This window comes from Canis lupus, chromosome 13 (assembly GCF_048164855.1).
Source record: "Canis lupus baileyi chromosome 13, mCanLup2.hap1, whole genome shotgun sequence".
Taxonomy (NCBI): Eukaryota; Metazoa; Chordata; class Mammalia; order Carnivora; family Canidae; genus Canis; species Canis lupus.
The window spans coordinates 31,663,643-31,682,375 of record NC_132850.1 but is presented as its reverse complement, the minus strand read 5'-3'; the positions used below and the strand labels follow the sequence as shown (position 1 = coordinate 31,682,375).

Here is an 18,733-nt window from a genome sequence, read left to right as displayed (position 1 = left end):
GCTCAATATTATTTTCATTTTATAAATGAAGAAACTAAGGCCTAGGCAGGTCAAGTAATTTGTCACAAGGTTAATACACAAAAGATAGAAGGTTAAGGGTCTATGTGACTTGATGTCCCATTCATATAGACACTGTATTATACGAGAGCACAGAAAATTATATGATGTCAGAAATAGCAAAAATGCAAGAAAACATTGATAATTGCCTTAAGAAGCAAAATTGAATTTTTATAGAGATTTAGGTGAGGGGCAAATTTCATCTATTTGGGGAATATAAGGAAAGACTGCATTATTTAGCAAATGCAAATTAAAGTCAACTAATACAATGTACACTGTGTATACTGAATTCTCATAGAAAGCTTTCATTCTCTGTTTTTTGAATGATTTAATGAATAATAAATAGAAGGGTTGGTTCTCATACCCAGCTGTGAATATATATTACTGTTACAATCACAGTTATTATTAATTGTACTATAATATTCACATTATACTACATGATGAATAGAACAATAAATAAATACAATATTTGCTCTTTGAAAGATGTTCTGTAAAGCTTGCCAGTTTTCTGAATGTAGCTTTGTTGAATGATTAGATAAATCCTTCTTTTAAAATTGCTTCTTCATAGCCCTGAAACAAGTACACTCAGGGAGCTAAAGTCGCATTCAATTGAGTAAAGCATGATTTACTTTGTGTGTACAATTTAAAAGAATTATCTTATGATTTTTAACACACAGCTCACTTCTTTTGAATCTGGCACTTGAAGAGTTTTTAGGAACAGAAAACAAGGCCTGTAGGAAAGGCTAAGAAATGGCATTAGTTATTTGCGAGAATAAGCAACCTCAGAAAATAATTTTTCTCTTCTTTTTTTTTAAAGATTTTATTTATTTATGCGTGATAGTCACACAGAGAGAGACAGAGAGGCAGAGACACAGGCAGAGGGAGAAGCAGGCTCCATGCTGGGAGCCCGACGTGGGATTCGATCCCGGGTCTCCAGGATTGCGCCCCGGGCCAAAGGCAGGCGCCAAACCGCTGCGCCACCCAGGGATCCCAGAAAATAATTTTTCAAAAATATATTCTAAGTAATGTCCTTGATTCTAAGAAAACTATGTTTTACAAAAATACTGAGGATAGTTATTTGAGGATATACTTTGACCTGTTTATTTGGTTGGCTTTCTGTGTACAGCACTTCCTCGACATACAACGAGGTTACCTACCTCCCAATAAACTGCATTTAATACATCTAACCTATCAAACATCATGGCTTAGCCCTGTCTACCTTGCCTGCCCTAGCACATTTATGCCTACAGTCAGGCAAAATCATCTAACACAAATCCGATTTTATTACAGACTGTTGAGTATCTCATGTGAGTTATGGAATACTGCACTAAAAGTGAGAAATAGAATGATTGAAAGTATATCAGTTATTTACCCTTGAGATCATGTGGCTGACTGGGAGCTGCGGCTCACTGCCACTGCCCAGAATCACCAGAGAGTATCATCCCCCATGCATATTGCTAGCTCAGGAAAAGATCAAAATTTAATATTGGAAGTATGATTTCTACTGAATGTGTATTGCTTTTGCACCATCATAAAGTTGAAAAAATGTAACTTGAAACATCATAAGTTGGGCTCTGTCTGAATAATTATCATGATACTAACATGGTGGCAATGTGTTTGCTTTTGAGGCACATATAATAAAATTGAAATGATACAGAAAATACAGAGTATAAGGTCTTCATGTAAGGATAATGTGAAATTGATAAAATATTCCATGTTTGTGGGCAAGCTGGCTCAATGTCATAAGGATGCTAGTTTTCCTGACTAAATCTACAAATTCAAGGAAATTCCAATAAACATCCCAGTAAGATTTTTAATGAAACCTAAAAAAAAAGGTGATTTTAAAGCTCATATGGAAAAGAAAGGGCCAAAAATAGCCTATTTTTGGAACAGGACACTTTTGAAGAAATACAAGGTTTGGAGATTCATTAAGCTCTAAATGTGGTGTTTGTTACAGGGAGAGACAGAGTCCACGATGGGGAGTGCATACCCAGACCCACACAGATTAGATGGTTGGTATATGAAAGGCCTGGCTTTGCAGACCCTTGAAAATGGATTAGTCCCTAAATAGACTGTTCGATAAACGTTGCTGGGACAACCGGCTAATTGAAAAAAATATATAATTATTTTCTTACTTTTAGCTACAAACAAAATCAATACCAGGAGAGTTAAAGGCTTAAATGTGAAAATACTTCAGAACCTCTAAAAGAAAACAATATATTTATACACTCCAGGTAGGGGAAGGATTGCTGAAACATATGAAATGCACAAATAACAATGGAAAGTTTGATCAATTTGACTACATTTAAAACAAAAACTTAAAAATAAAATAAAAACAAAAACTTGTATGAATAAAGGAAATCCCATAAAATAGAAATGAAGACAAACCACAAAGTAGGAGACATATATATATATATATATATATATATATATATATATATATATATATACAGCAAAATATTGGTATCCAGAATATATAAAGAACTGTTAAATATAAATTAGAAAAAAAGAGGTAGACCAATTAAAAAGTGGATAAAGGATTTAAACAGGCAATTTACAGAAGAATGATAATAAACACAAAATATGTTTAAGTTACCAGTAATCATGGAAATGTACAATAAAGTATTATTGATTTTGTAGAAAAAGGGGAGATTGCCTTCTCATTTAAGAGTAAGTTTGGACAATATCTGAACAATATTTTGGATAATATCTGGTAAAACTTTGACTTAACTTTTCTGTTCTGGAGAAACTCTCACATCTGTATGCAGGAGACATTTATAAGACTGCTCATTGTAGCATTTAAAGCAAGTTAACAGTAGAGAGAATATATAAATTGTAGAATGGTCAATGGAATACTATTTGGCAGTGCAAAGAAGTGAACTAGACTTAGCTGCGTCACCATAGACAAATCTAAAAATGTTGATTAGCAAAAAGTACTGCAAGGATACAGTACAATACCATTTTATGTGCAGTTCTTTTTTTTTTTTTATGTGCAGTTCTAATACATGCAAAAAATGTGATACAGATGTGATAAGAGCGAGGCGACGTGAATTGGAATGATAGATACCATATACCATATTCAGGATGATGGTATCCTTTAAGAGGGAAGGGAAAGAAGATCAGAAAAGGGTATATTTTATATCTTAAGGTAGGAGAAAAGGTTGCTTTATTCTTTATACTTTTTGATTGAAAGGTTTAAAGCATAGTTGCAACTTAAACAGTTATTAGATAAAAAAAAAAGAAGGATCACTGATTCATTGAAAAACATTAGTATTGCAGTGAGGTTGCATTTCTTATTCACTCACGTATTCATTTCCCTTGCTTGCTGTTGTGCACACAGAGAAGGGGGCAGCTTTCTGAAAGGTGAACAGATGGCTCTTTTGAGACATGTGGGTGAAACTAAACCAAATATGGCTTTCCACGTCAAACTTCCATTTTTTTCCAAGATGTAATACTTACTTGCATATAAAAGATCTTTAAGAAATACATCATTGTATAATATAAGCTATTACCTGCCTCAAAATTTAGATACACACACGCATGCAGCTTTTTTGAACAAAGAGCAAAGTGTCATAGTTTGTGTTTGCCTAATCATGTGAGAAGTGAAACACAGAAGGAAATTTTTGTACAGATTTTATTTGTCCTACTTGTATCCTACATGTTCGTGCCTTCAAAATTAATAAGCTTCTTTAGAGATGAGAATAAAGATTAAAGACAAAGACAGTCGATTTGTTGCAGCAGCTGCCTTTTCCAAGGGGACTGAATTAAGCATTCAGATGTTAGAGTTGATAACTGCATAGGGGTATGTTTTTCAAATCTTCTGACAAAAATGAAATTTCCAGTTTGGTTTGAAGAACAAAAATCAAAGCCCTCCATAAAACCTTACCCCTAAAGCCCAAAGGTTCTTTCTTTGAGAAAAAGACGTATGATTTCTCCCAAGGGACAAACCAGAAGTCTTTCTCAGCTCAGCCAGTGTAGTTTGGGAGACGCAAATTTCACATGGCATTCTCTGGTTTTATCCAAGAGATACTTTTAAATCAGTAAGACTCGAGCAGGTGGGGTATATTTGCACAAAGATACACAAGACACTAGGCAGATGTACAAAATAGGTGTGGTTTTCTTCTTCAGGATTTTCTTCCTAACCACTTTAGAAATTGAGAATGAACCTTTTGGTGTGGTCCTGTGACAACCCCGCATGGGTGAGCCTCTAGCTCCTTTTTCTGTTTTCCTGATTGGTACATCCACTCCTTGGTTAACACAGGATTTTGATCTCAAGGAGAGAGCTAAAGATAGAGCAGCGCTCTGAGTCACTTCTCAAAGGCACCCATACTCTGAGTCGGGATTCTCAGATGAAGTCAGTGACTGAATCATTTGTGCTGATGGTAAGACCAGTGTAAAGCCTCCTGCTCTTGGGCCACCACTTCCTCCAGTCCTCCACTTTTGATAATTCATCAACCCCAGAAGGGTCTCCAATCCGCTGAGCCTCCTGCCTTTTCACTGCCCGCTTCCTGTGTCTCAGTCCCTCTGTTTTACATTAGATTCTGTAGTCCATTATTACCGCCATGCCCATGTGCCTTCCTCCCCTCTGTTGTATCCCCCATGAGATTTCAACCTGGTTAAATCCATTTCTTTGCCTCCTATACGCCAACAACCGTGCTGACTGATTGCACTTGAAATGTCTTTATGCAGAGTTCCAGGGCACTCAGTACTGCCTAGCCAACCCATTTACTGAATAGTCATCACCTCACTGTCTTAAGACATCCGTGCTCTCTTCCTACTAGATCTTTTCCATCAGCATACATTTACAATGTATTTGCCATTTTTAAAAAGGAAAACTTCATCTGACCCCTCATCCCTGTCGAGCTCCTGTCTCATGGCTCTGCTCCCCTTTAAAGCAGAACTCCCCAAAGGAGTTGGCTCTATTCGATCTCTATTTCTTCATTTTCCACTCTTCTGAGTCCACTTCCAATTAAATTTTTGGCCCCACCATTCCACTGATGTCAAGACCCCAGTGATTCGTCTAAATCAGCCTTTCTACAGCACTTGGTCCTGGTCCTCACCCCCTCCTCCTTGAAACTCCTGTCACTTGGCTTCCGGGTCACTACCCTTTCCCACCTCATGGGCCCCTAGTCATTTTTCCTGCTCCTTCTCTTCCTGCTTTTTGAAGTCTTTGCAATTCTCCCTTTTTTTGTTTGATTCTCCTTGAGTGATCATAGACCCATGCGTTTAACATTTACATGCCAAGGGCCCCAACTTCAAGGCAACAGAAGTTCCTGTACTTGGGACTTTTCCAGACCTTGCTCTGTGTATCTCTTCATCTGACTGTCCCTTCATATCCTTCGTAAAAACTGGTAAATATATATATATATATATATATATTTTTTTTTTTTTTTCAAATAACTCTCCACAACTTACCCACAGAAATCTAGAATCATATACTTCCAATGGCATTCATGACTTTTCCCTTTGGAAGTTATCTACTTTTCCCATTAAAAAAAAAAAATCATCAATGAAACTGTATCATAATATAGCATGTTACCCAGCTTTATTTGTCATTACCTGACATTAGTACATCACATATCTGTATATTTATTTTCCTGTTTCACCCACTTGAGTATAACTTTGTGTCAACAGAATCTCTTTTGTTTATTCACTGCTTACAGTAGGCAGCATGCAGGTCCTTTAAAGATGTCCATGTCCCTATTCCCAGACTGTGTGAATGTGTTTTCTTACATGGCAAAAAGGACTTTGCAAATGTGATAAAGTTAAGGTTCTTGTGTCAGGGAGATTATTCTGGATTATCGGCGTGGGTGCAATATAATCACTAGAGTCCCTGTAAGGGAAGGAGGGAGACGTGGGAATTAGAGAAGGAGACAGGGCAATGGAAGCAGAGATTAAAGTGATGGGGTCATGAGCCAAGCAAGGCAGAGGCCACTAGATGCTGTAAAAGGCAAGGAACAGAGACTCTCCCTTAGAGCCTCCAGGAGGAACACAGCCCTGCCGGCACCTTGGTTTTAGCCCTGTAAAACCTATCTTGGACTTCTGACCTCCTGAGCTTTCAGATAATGACTGTGTTGTTTAAGCGACTAAACTTACAATTTGTTCCATCAACAGTGGGAAACTAAAACACTTCTGTAAGTGCCATTTAGAATTTTTCTGACATGTAAGTGCTAAATAAAAAAATGTCGTATGAGTGTTATGTCTTCATTATTTTAGATCTCATATAGAGATTTTTGGAAATAATTCACTAATTTCAAATATTATTTGAAAAATAATATTTACCTTTATTTTATCCAGGCAAAAGATACTTTTTGTTATCCTAGTCTATTTCAAGCAGGCATTTTATAAGTGACTGTGTGTGTGTGTGTGTGTGTGTGTGTGTGTTGAGATTTAAAAATCTCAGAATTTCTGGAATGGAAAGGACTTTGAAGGGCATTCAGTTGAATTTCCTGACCTCATGTTTGTATATTTTTCATAAGATCCCCAACAAGTGGCCATCCCAAATCTATTTTAGAATTTTCAATGATGGGAAACTCACTTTTTAGCTGGAGAGATCAAAACCACTTTTGGATAACTTTCTGACTTTTGTCTGTTCGGTTTTCTACTTACAGAATTAAACCAAAACTAAAAATATTAGTTATAAGCCAAAACTGATTTATTTTAACCCATTTATTAAAGATATATCTGGAGTCCAAATCATTGATTATCTTTACACGTGAAATGCCTACTTTTGAGAAGGTCTTTATGCTAGGCCATCAGAAACCATCAGATAGGGATCCCTGGGTGGCGCAGCGGTTTAGCGCCTGCCTTTGGCCCAGGGCGCGATCCTGGAGACCCGGGATCGAATCCCACGTCGGGCTCCTGGTGCATGGAGCCTGCTTCTCCCTCTGCCTGTGTCTCTGCCTCTCTCTCTCACTGTGTGCCTATCATAAATAAAAAAAAAAAAAAAAGAAAAGAAACCATCAGATATGCTGGGGTGGGGGGGTGAAAATCAAAAAGTGATTTGCAAATTTGCAGTTATGTCATAAATACTTCGATTGCTCCCTCATTGTGGCTCTGAGGGGCATTTCAGATAGTAATTTTCAGTAGAGAATGGTATTGGCTTAACTTTAGTTTTTTTACTTCTCTCTAAATACTATCAAATTATTAACATTTATATTTTGTTGATGGCTCAACTGACACAGGACAGTAAATGCAATGAATCAGATCCATGAATTCAACTCAACAACTGGCAAACCTTATCAGTATCTCATGCACTATGCTAGACACTATGAGAAAAAAAAAGATGTTGAAGTTATGGCTTCTGCCCTCAAGATACTCTCTCTCATTAACTAGTTGGGATATAGACATGTAAACACAAATATAACAAGAAATGATGGTGACAGTGCTCTACTGATGGCAGGCCTGATGGCTTACGAGAGTGAAGGGGCACCAGTGATTAGTTCTGGCTGCCTTGCCCGGATTGGGAGACGGTGAGAGGGGAGAAGGAGGAGGAAAGAAGGAAAGGAGGAAGGAAATAAATATAATGCATGAACTTCAGTGTGTAACAGAGCAGCACAGTATCTTGAATGTTCCATTGTTAATGATATAAATAGTAATAGTTTAAATGTGTGGACCTTGATTACATTTTTGAATGGTTCACTTCCTGATAAAAATTTGCTTGCAAATGCCACGATTTTCATTTTCTATTAATGTATCTAAAAAATTCATTCTCTAATGTAAGTGACAAATGAAAAATTATGCATTAATTTTACCATGGCATCTGAACAGTCTGTTAAGAGTCAGTGGCCCGCAGAATGTCAGAGGCTTTGTATCTAGTTCTCAGGACATATCAAAGTTGTCTGCATCAGTCAACTCTCTCTTATTTTGTACATTCAAAGGAAGAGTCAAGCCTTTTAATCTGCAGAGGTAAGGGTTTCTCAGCCACTCAGATTTATTCACGCACTTGGTGAGGATCCACTTCCATCTTTGAGATGGCAACTGTGGACCTATCTGAGGAAAACTTAGGGGTAACGATTGTCCTGCCATCCTTTTGGATGAATGGTTTTTCAGAGAACTATAAGCTCCACGAAGGAAAGTACCGTATCCCTCTTGCTCTTTGCCGTAGCTTTAATGCCCAGCATAGGAGGCCTTCGTTTGCTGACTCAATCAATGAATGAATCCTTTACCTCACTGTACTTCAACTGTCAGCAATAAAAGTAGGCACTAAGGGAACATGGTGTGATTTCTTCCTTTTATGGAGCACCAAAGCATTTGTTCTTGTTTGCAGTCTTACAGTCACTTGTCTGCTCGTGTTTCTTTTTCATTCTTCAATGCCAGTGATGTGCCAGGTGCTGTGGGGGTTCTAGGCCTTGCTCTGTCTTAATTCTCTCACCACAACAGAGAATCTTCAAGAGCAAGGCTTGTACCATACTCCCATTTAACATCGGTAAATACTTGGTATGATATAGGTGCTCAGTAAACATTTACCCAGGAAATGAGTAGTAACATCTTTGAGGTAGGAGAGGGCCTAGGTGATTGGGAGCAGCATGGACAGCAGCCTCGTTTGAGGGACTTCGGATAGCCCAGAATCTCAAATGTATTTTTTCCCTTTTCAATTTTTTTTTAAATTTAATGAGTGAGTGTGTTAAAACTTCCCCAAACAGGATGCAAAGTTAGGGTTGGTTGGTGAGAGAAATAATCTAATTTCTAGGTACCTCTGAGAAACAGAGAGAGAGATACATCTGTTGGCTAACGTTGTGGGATGTGGGATGGAGACTTCATACTTCCCCCTTTCTCTGCCATTACCCCTTGCTTTTTTCCATTACCTCCACATGTCATATCATAGTAATTTATTTGTTGCTGACCCCAGACAAAACTCAGTGACCAGGATGGGTTTTGAAGATAAATGTAGCCTGCTAGACAATCAAACAAAATATAAGTTCATAAATTTCTGAGGGTGAAAAGTAGAAAAGTTACCAAACTTTTCATTCTGAAGGGTCCAGAATGAAAGCTTCAGGAGAGCGCTGCCCACTGCTGGGTTCTCACGGCCTGGAAGGGTGCCTAGCACGGAGCAAGGCCCCCTGAGTATGTGCCTAGTGAACAAACAGAGAGACTTTGAGCAGATACACTTAGCTGGGTAGGAGTATGAAAATGTGCGTTATACATCCTTTCAAAACAAACGAATTGTGATTGGTGGATTTTGAGTTTATTTTTATTATTTTCAACAAATGGTGAATTTGTAAGATTATGACAGAGGGAAACTTGGAAGTTTTCATCTTCCTACAGAAATGGTTGGGAGCAAAAAAATAAAAAATAAAAAAAAAAATGGTTGGGAGCCTCATAAAGAAAGTGGCCAGTGGCCTTGATCCCAAAGTTACAGTACCTGGAATACTTCAGCATCTCTGAGATGTATGATTGGTTGTGGTTCATACATCTTTCCTGTGGTCTGCACAAGTTATTCAATCTCCCTGAGTCTCTGTTTAGTCATTTGTAAAATGGGAATATTAGCAGAACCTACCTGATGAAATTATTGTGAAGATTAAATCAGTTAAAGTACTTGGAACAGTGCCAAGTACATAGTAAGCTCTGTATGCTAATTGTCATCACCACCACCACCATCATCATCATCAGTATACTTCCCACGTTTGAGGTAACCTCTCTCAGGAACTCTCACATGATAATCAGCAATGTAAAATTGATTAAAATTTTTTAAAAACTGGGACTCCCAGGTGGCTCAGTGGTTGAGCATCTGCCTTTGGCTCAGGGCATGATCCTGGGGTCCCAGGATTGAGTTCCACGTTGGACTCCCCGAGGATAATCTGTTTCTCTCTCTGCCTCCTTCTGTGTGTTTCTCATGAATGAATAAATAAAATCTTTAAAAAAAGTTTTAACTTTCTGATGTGTATATTTGTATTTTTGTTTTCATAATAGGTTTATTAAGATACAATTCACATACTATAAAATTCACCCTTTTAAAGTTTATAATGTAATGGTTTTTAGTATATTCACAAAATTGTGTAACCATCACCACTATCTAATTTTAAAGTATTTCACCACTCCAAAAAGAATTTTAGAACACTTTCTTTCTCCCTTTCTTTTCTCTCTCCCTTCTTCCCTCCCTCTCTTCCTTTCTTCCCCATAGTCTCCACGTCTGCCCAATATGGGGCTTAAACTCATGACCCTGAGATCAAGAGTCACATGCTCTACCAACTGAGCCAGCCAGGCGCCCCAGAATTTTAGAACATTTTCATCACCCTCATACCATTACTAATCTCTCCCCTCTTCTTCTCTCCTCCTGGCAACCCACTCATCTCCGTCTGTCTTCATATATTTATTTATTCTGACCATTTCATATACATGGAATCATACAATGTATGATTGTACATACAATGTATCCTACAGCTTCTTTAATTTAACCTAATGTTTTCAAGGCTCATCCACATGCTAGCATGTTCTGCATGTTCTGTACTCCATTCCTTTGGTGAGTAAATAATATTCACTGTAGAGATATACTACATTTTGTTAATCCATTCATTATCACCACATTTGGATGCATATGGATTGTTATCATTGTCTTGGTTATTATGGATAATACTTCCACGACATTCATGTACAAGTTTGTGTGGATGTATGTTTTCATTTTTCTTTGGCATATAGCAAGGAGTGGAATTGCTAGGTCTTTTGGTAATTCTGTGTTTTAACATTTTTAAGGAACTACCAAAACTCTTTTTCAAAGTGTCTGCACCATTAAACAATCCCAGTAGCAAATATATGAGGGTTCTGATTTCTTTGTATCTTCTCCAACATTTGTTATATTCTGTCTTTTTTATTTTATTCATCCTAGTAGGCATGAAGTGATATCTCATTGTGGCTTTAATTTGCATTTCCCAGATGGCTAATGATGTTGAGCATCTTGTTATGAGCTTATTGGTCATTTTGTGTATCTTTGGAGACACATCCATTCAGATAGATCCTTTGACCATTTTTTGAGGTATTTTTGTTTTTATATTTGAATTATAGGAGTTACATGTTCTTTATACATTCTTCAACAACTCTCATCAAATATATGATTTGCAGATGTTTTCTTCCATTCTGTGGGGGTTTTTTTCTTTCAGTTTCTTGTTGGTATCATTTTAAGAACAAAAGTTTTTAATTTTGATAAAGTCCAGTTTATTTATTCATTTAGTCATTTGTACTTTTGGTGTTGTATCTCAGAAACCTCTGTCTAATCGAAAGCCAGGGAAGTTTACTTGTGTATTTTAAGAATTTTATAATTGTAGTTCTTATATTCAAGTCTATGATCCATAGTGAAGTAATTTTGTATATAGTGTGAGAGGTAAGGATTCAAATCCATAATTTTGGGTTTAGACACCTAGTTTTTCCAGCACCATTTGTGGAAAACACTGTTCTTTCCCCCATTAAATTATCTTGGCAACCTTGTCAAAAACCAGTTGGGCAGAAGTCGAAGGGCTTATTTCTAGACTCTCAGTTCTGTTACATTGAGCCATGTTTGTCTTTATACCCATTGCCATACTGTCTTGACTACTTTACTTTTGTACTGAATTTTGAAATTGGGAAGTACGAATCCTCTAAGTTTATTCTTCAGTGTTATTTTGGTTGTTCTGGGTTCCTTGCATTTCCTTATGAATTTTAAGTTCAGTTTGTCAATTTTTGCAAACAAGGTAGCTAGGGTATTGATAGGAATCGTATTGAATCTGTACATTATCAGTTTGGGGAGTATTACCATCTTAAAGGTATTAGCTCTTCTGGTCCATGAACATGGGCATGGATGCCTTGTCATTTATTTAGATCTTCTTTAATTTCTTTTAGTGATGTCTACAGTTTTCAATGCACAAGCCTTGCACTTTTGTTAAATTTATCCTAAGTATTTCATTCTTTTTGGTGCTATTATAAATGGAGTTGTTTTTTAAATTTTATTTTCAGATTGTCCATTGCCATATATTTGGAGGGGTTTTTTGATTTTTATTTTTTTGTGATAAAACTTACACAACATAAAAGTTAACCATTTTAACCACTCTTAAGTGTACAGTTTACTGGCAAGAAGTAGTCCAAGTGTTGTGTAATGATCACCACTATCTATTTTGAGAACTTTTTTCATCATTCCAAACAGAAACTCTGTACCCTTCAGACAATAACTCCACCTTCCCCTTCCCTCCGGCCCATAGTGACCTCTACTGTGTCTGTCTCTGTGAATTTGCCTGTTCAACATACCTTATAGTAGTAGGCTCATATCTATTTTCCTTTGTGTCTGGCTTATTTTACTTAGCATAGTATTTTCAGAGTTCATCATGTTGTAGCATGTATCAAAATTCCAGTCATTTTTGTATATACAATACTCAATTGTATGTACATACCACGTTTTGTTTCTACATTTATCTGTAGGTGGATATTTGTGTTGTTTCCACCTTTGGCTATTGGCAATAAAGCTGCTGATAACAGTATCTGTTCAAGTCCCGGCTCTCAGTTCTTTTGGGCATGTACTTGGCAGTGGAATTGCTAGATCATATGGTAATTCTGCATTTAACTTTTTGTGGAACAGCCAAACTGTTTTCTATAGCAGCTGCACCATTTTATATTCCTACCAGCAATGCATGAGAGTTCCAGTTTTTCTGTATCCTCACCAACACTTGTTATTTCCCATTTTTAAAAAAATAATGGTCATCTTGATGTGGTATTTGTTTTTAATTAAAATTATACTGCATCTACCAGTTCTTTTAGTGGTAGGATGCCTCATCTCTCAGATACATACAGAGCATATTTCATTTTAAAAATCAAGGAAAATGGTGTATTTTCTCTGTTCATTATTAGTTTTGTTTTCTCCTTGTAATCGTAATTTCTATAATACTGGAGTTGAAGATAAACAATTAAATAAAAGCTGGGTATTTAGAAGAAGAATATTAAATATATATATATTTAAATATATATATGTATCATGTTAAACCTTAGAAAATATAACTCTTCCTATCTTTTCCATGATGTCAAAGACAACGGATACCACTGTTAGGACCTTACCAGACAAGGGTGAAGAGATCAACAGATATTTCTTGAACCCTTCTTTATTGTCACCGGATTGTTCACCAGCAGCCTTGAAAAAGAAAACAGAAGACATGAGTGACCTCCCGTCTGAGAGCCAAAGAAGCATACCGCTCGCTGTGACTGACGCTTTAGAGCACATTATGGAACAACTCAATGTTTTGACACAGGTGGGCTAGCATGCTTTGTACTTAGGGGTAAGTTATACAGAATAGTCCTGGCTACAGCAGGTTGCAGAACTAGCAGAGCTCAGGGTGGCAATCAGTACAGCAGGGCATGCTCGGCTGAGCTGCCATCAGAAGATCTCGCACAGGTAAGGTCAGAGCCCATGTGTACATATGCATGTGTGCATTGACACACACTCATGCACACGTGCGCACCTGCCATTGTGCCCTACCTGCCATCTGGAGGCCAGAAGGAACAGTGGAGACTAGGAATGATAGCAGTGGTACTCCATGCTATAAATGTCTCTGATTCTGCTCAATAATGTTTTACCCGAAGATTTTTGATGTCTCATGTTCAGATTAGGACACTATCAAAGAAATCTTTAGGGCCATGAGAGAAATGATTAATACATTTGGTTAGTATGAAATTTTGACAATGTGTATAGTTCTTCACAGTGAAAATATTCTCACCATCCAGGATATAGCTTTCCTCATTCCAAAGCTGTGTTATGTGGATGTCGTGCTCTTCTGGAGGTGATGGTTTTTGCATACCTGTTTTAGAATGTTACCTCATCCTTTGATACCATTTTACCTTCGCAAAGAAGGCATACTGTGGATTTTTATATACCAAAGGTCTTCCAACCATTGGTCAGTAGATATAGATGTCATTTAAGGGAAGTGTTGCATTGAAATGGATACATCAAAGGTTTCTCCTCCAGCTCTGCTGATTCAGTGTTTTCCCTGAAGAAGTCTTATTGCTCCTCTGATCTATAGAATGAGGTTGCCAATATTTGCCAGAGCAGACCCTGTTACGAGTTATACAGAGAGGCTATAATGTGAGCTAGAGAGATGTTAGTTACTTTTCTAGAATACTTATTTCAAGTTGAAATGGCTCTTATATAGAAACCGTCTCATTCTGTTCTCAAGACTGGCCGTATATTATAATCACCTGGTTATAAAACATACAGACATAGATGGCCAGTTCTCATCTCCAGAAGATCCATTGCCATTGGTCTGGGGTAAGGCCCTGTCATTTGTCTTTTTAAGCACCCCATATGATTCTGTTTTACAGCCAAGGTTTAGAGCCACTAATTAAATGAATACTAAAACCATAGATGACATCTCAGGGCCTTTCAAAGCAAGGGGATGTATATGGGTTTGGGGTCCTGACAGATTGTGGGAAAGAGCCATGTGAGAACTTAGAGTCATCACAGGATTTATTTAATGAAAATCAGTAAAATCACTAACTTTCACTTTGCAGTATTGTGCTAGGGGTGACCCTCTCTGTATTTATCAGATATGCCTTCCCTTTAAAGGCAGCTTCCCTTTTGGCCTCATGCCAAAGTTGGCTTTGGTTGACTTATTTCCCATATCGCCATGACTTCTTCACATACACTGTCAAATTCAATGTCAGTTCCTTCTTAGAGCCTCTCCCGAGTGAATCTTTCCATTCTCTATTCAGCCTCATGACCCATCTTTCCTTCTTACCTGATTCAAGGTTGAATGAGTAGTTTAAGATTTACTAAATGTCTCTTAAGATTTTTTATTTTTAATTTTTAAAAACTGGCTTTCTTTTATAATTGAAGAGGTTAAAGCAAGCACAACACACTTGCAAAATAGAAACAGTGCCTCTGTGGGCAAATAGCAAGTAAAATAAACATGTTTTGATTCACTTTAATTCCAGATGACTGAACATCTCTTGACTCAGTTGCAGTGTTTATAACTTATTTGCACTGAACTATAATCAGAAATAAAATAAAATTACATTTTATATGGTAGATAAATTGAGTTACCCAGTCTTAAAGGTGTTGATAATATACACACCAACAGCCTTAGCATGTGGAATTGTGATAATACATGTATATGGCAAAATGCTTGGCCCATAAAGCTAACTGAGAAATAGTAGAAAATATTATCAACGTCCTTTTTAATTAGTCAAAATCTATAGTATAGAATATGAAAGCAGAAGCAATTAAATAATAATATTTTAAAAATTGTTTACCTTCAGACAGCCATAGGGAATCAGTTTATTATCTTGAAACTTGTGGACTAAAATAACGAGGCATTTATCTTGCCTTTCCTCTATGAATTCCACCACTGGATAACCAAGCTTAACGCCTAGATCTACTCATTCTTGAGGACTATAAATGATGGTATTCTAATTCCATCATTTAAAAAACTTATTAGTTGGGATAATTTATAAATAAGAGACACTTTCCTCAACTGCTTGGTTATCCAACGTCAAGAGAAAAGAAATGATCAAACCTTATTAACATGCCTTCTAGTGAAATAGACCACTACCTGTAGTCTTAACTATAGGTCTTAGTAGAGTTATAGTCTTACAGATCTAATCTGAGTCAAATCAAGCCTTTGAATCCAGCTGCCAATTTATAGAAAATAAGAGACCAGAACAGACTGACCTGCACCCTTAGCATGCTGTTCTTACAATTCAGTCTAGTGAAAACTCTACAGACAAACTCTACTCTAAATGGCCTGAGTCTGTCAACAAACTGTTAAGAAAGAGAGGATAAGAGGCTATAAAGTAAAAGGGACTTTAAATGACATATCAAACTTTGAAAATGGACGAGACAAAATTATGGTCTCTAAGAATGTACACTTGAAAGATAAAACCATAAAGAAATTCAAGAGAGCGATTACTCTAATTGGTGGGATAGTGGCGATTGTCAGGGGAGGGCAGGAGTAGGGATTCTGAGAGGCCCTTGGAAAGAAGTCTAGGGGTGCTGGCACAGTTCTAGTTCTTGACCTTGGATGCCAGTTATAAAGGGATTTTTCTCTTCAGGATTCATTCAGGGACATGTGTTTTGTGCAGCTTCCTGAATCCATTTTATTCTATAATAAAAAGTTTAAAAGAAATCTAAGAGATCAAAGATGAAGTGGTCAACATCACAAAAAATTAGATTTGCCAGATTTAAAGTAGTACTCGTGTGTGTGTGTGTGTGTGAGATTACATGCTCATTTATTAGCCAAAGGAGTTAGAAGAGCTAAGATTCATCAAGTCCTGTGTGCTGGGCACTCATATAAAGTGTTTTACGTGCATTACTTCATTCAGTCTTCCTAACATCCCTGTGAGGTGCTGTGATTATCTTCAAGGTTTGAGAACTGATGCCGGTCATTATAATATTTTCGAAGTAAACTAGGTGTCCAGCTGGTATAGATAGGGTGCACCATGGATTGATTGTGACAGTGATCACTGATGACATACAAGTAACACCTGGGCTGGCCATGTGGCATTCCAACCCTCCCCACTCCCCACACTGCTGTGTAGCGTGCAGGACTCATTGAATGCTTCCTGTGGCCTCTTCCCTGACGTTGGTGCTTCAGGAGATCAGACAAGAATTGTCTACAGAGGCCTCGTTTTTTACTGTTTTCTCACCAAAGGCATCAGTTTTTATCTTCTCCTCACATTTCCTGATAATACCTTTGGTCAATTGTAGGGCCCAGAAGCAGGACAAGTTCTGGGGCTAATTTTTGAGTCCCTTCCTGGCAGAGGGGTGGAGGTTCCCGTTCCTAAAAGGATCTCCTATGCAGAGATGACCATCATTGTCCTCACCATCAGGTCACCAGGCATTGATTATTTTGTCCTCCTTTTGCAGACTGTTTCAATCTTGGAGCAGCGACTGACATTGACAGAGGATAAGCTGAAAGACTGCCTTGAAAATCAGCAAAGGCTATTCAACATTATCCAACAGAAAAGTTAACCAGAAAAGTGTGAGCAGATGTTAAATGAACACACGCACATATGCTCAGGAAGGTAGGACACGATGCTTCATGCAACACAACCATGTACTCATTATCATGGCATTTCTTAAAAGGGTGAGCCACAGAACAAAAGACAGAAAAGGCATGATTAATGACTAATTTAAACACACAAATCAATGTCAAGGAGAATTCAAATCATTACCATTTACAATTGCAGTAATAAAGTGGTAAGTATTCACATGGCTCTATATTTTCCCCCATATTATTGTAAATGCCAGTTTTTGTTTATAGACCAAATCCTGCCAGGAAAGGAAGCAAATCTCTGAATTTCATTGTTAAATTATTTTCAACTGATCACATTCAGGCAATTCCTTAAAGCAATGGATGTATTTCTTTCATGAAAAACGTCCTTGGGGTGAAGTAATGCTGTTAACCCTAAAACAGCATCCTGTATGCAGGGACCAAGTTAGCAGCCTGACTCATGTTAATGTCAGCTCAAAAAAAAATTTTTTTATTCTTTCTTAACAATGCCCTGTTATGATGATCTTATAAAATTCCCAAAGCACAGAATTTCCACAGCAAGAATACACTTATTTTAATTAACAACAGCATATATGTGACACAGGGCATTGGGTTTTTACTTAATTTATGGTGTACATGGCTTATCCTTTGCCCAGCCTGAAAGAAAATGAAGAGCTAGAGATGCGTAAAGTGCACGTCTTTCCTCTCGTGGATGAGTGCACTTACTGATTTGGGTTGTGTCCAGACTTATGACCCCAGGTTCCAAAAGGGCACTAGTGGGATTTCAGTATGCTCTGATGCTTGAATGATGCAGCCGTGATATTTACACACACACACATACACGTATGTCCACGTGCTTCAGAAATGTTGTTGCTTAGGGTGATTTTGGTGGCTGAGTAATAAGTACCTATAATAGTCGCATCATTGTCTTCCTGCTTTTTAAAATGAAAATGAATTGTGATTTGAAACAAAATGGAAATGAATCTAGCATTCCAAAAAATGCTAAGGATGGTTGGTTACAACTTAAGAATTTTGTTTTACCTAAAAAATAATAGTAATAAATAAAGAAGAGATTAAATTGAAGAAAAACAAATTAATGTTAGCTTGTTTTTCTGTTAACCTAAATCAAGAACAAAGAAGGTGGGAGAGGGCTGTTCACATTTATGCTGTCTGTAGGTAAAATGGGGAAATGCCATCCATGTTTTGAAAAAAGAAGAAAAAGTCAAGTCCTATTTATGTGGGAGTCTGTATTTATAAATTTTTCCCAAGCAATTTCAATCATATCTATACAGTGGTCTTGTGTTTTTTTTTTTTTTTATTTAATCACTTCATTGTGTGTTTTAAGTGCCTTTTTGTATCCTACTAGTTGTGAACTTCTAGACGTTTTCAAGAGTTTATAAAGACTAAGTGGCATTGTATTTTTATAGCCTCATTCAAAAGACTAAGAAATGAAATGTCATACTGATTTTTGTTTACAATGTCTCAAGCTTCAAACAATAAAGGCAAAATTTTACCTTTAAGAAAGTTGTTCTTTTCTTTTTAAGTGGTTAAAACCTTGAAACACTAAACCTCTTCTCCAGCGTAGTCCCCTGTGCACTAGCCTTGTACTGGAGCATTTGTCGGAGTTTCCTGGGCCCTATCCCCCCGACTGCGGGCCCCCCAGGCTGGCGGGGCCCCATCATCTGCGTCTCTAGCAAGTTCGCAGGTGCTGAAGGTGCTTGTTGGCCCACGGCCTA

The 18,733-nt window shown here is 37.4% G+C and overlaps 1 protein-coding gene and 1 non-coding gene across 9 annotated transcripts in view; one reads left to right on the top strand and one right to left on the bottom strand.

The window, feature by feature from the left end:
* POC1B (POC1 centriolar protein B) overlaps positions 1-18,521 on the top strand; it is a 94,596-nt gene extending 76,075 nt beyond the window's left edge. For 3 of the 8 annotated variants that reach the window (XM_072773019.1, XM_072773023.1, XM_072773027.1), the window contains 2 exons: positions 13,035-13,262; positions 16,871-18,521. In XM_072773019.1, coding sequence (XP_072629120.1) covers positions 13,035-13,262; positions 16,871-16,975 — 333 coding nt within the window. In that variant the 3' untranslated portion in view covers positions 16,976-18,521. Of the gene's footprint in view, positions 1-874; positions 911-13,034; positions 13,263-16,870 lie in introns of those variants that run through there. The other 5 variants (XM_072773022.1, XM_072773020.1, XR_012005778.1 and 2 more) reach the window with 4 other exon arrangements.
* Positions 10,191-10,263, bottom strand: TRNAK-CUU (transfer RNA lysine (anticodon CUU)). Its single transcript has one exon. It is a non-coding gene; the product is annotated as a tRNA-Lys (tRNA).
* Positions 18,522-18,733: the final 212 nt, after the last annotated feature.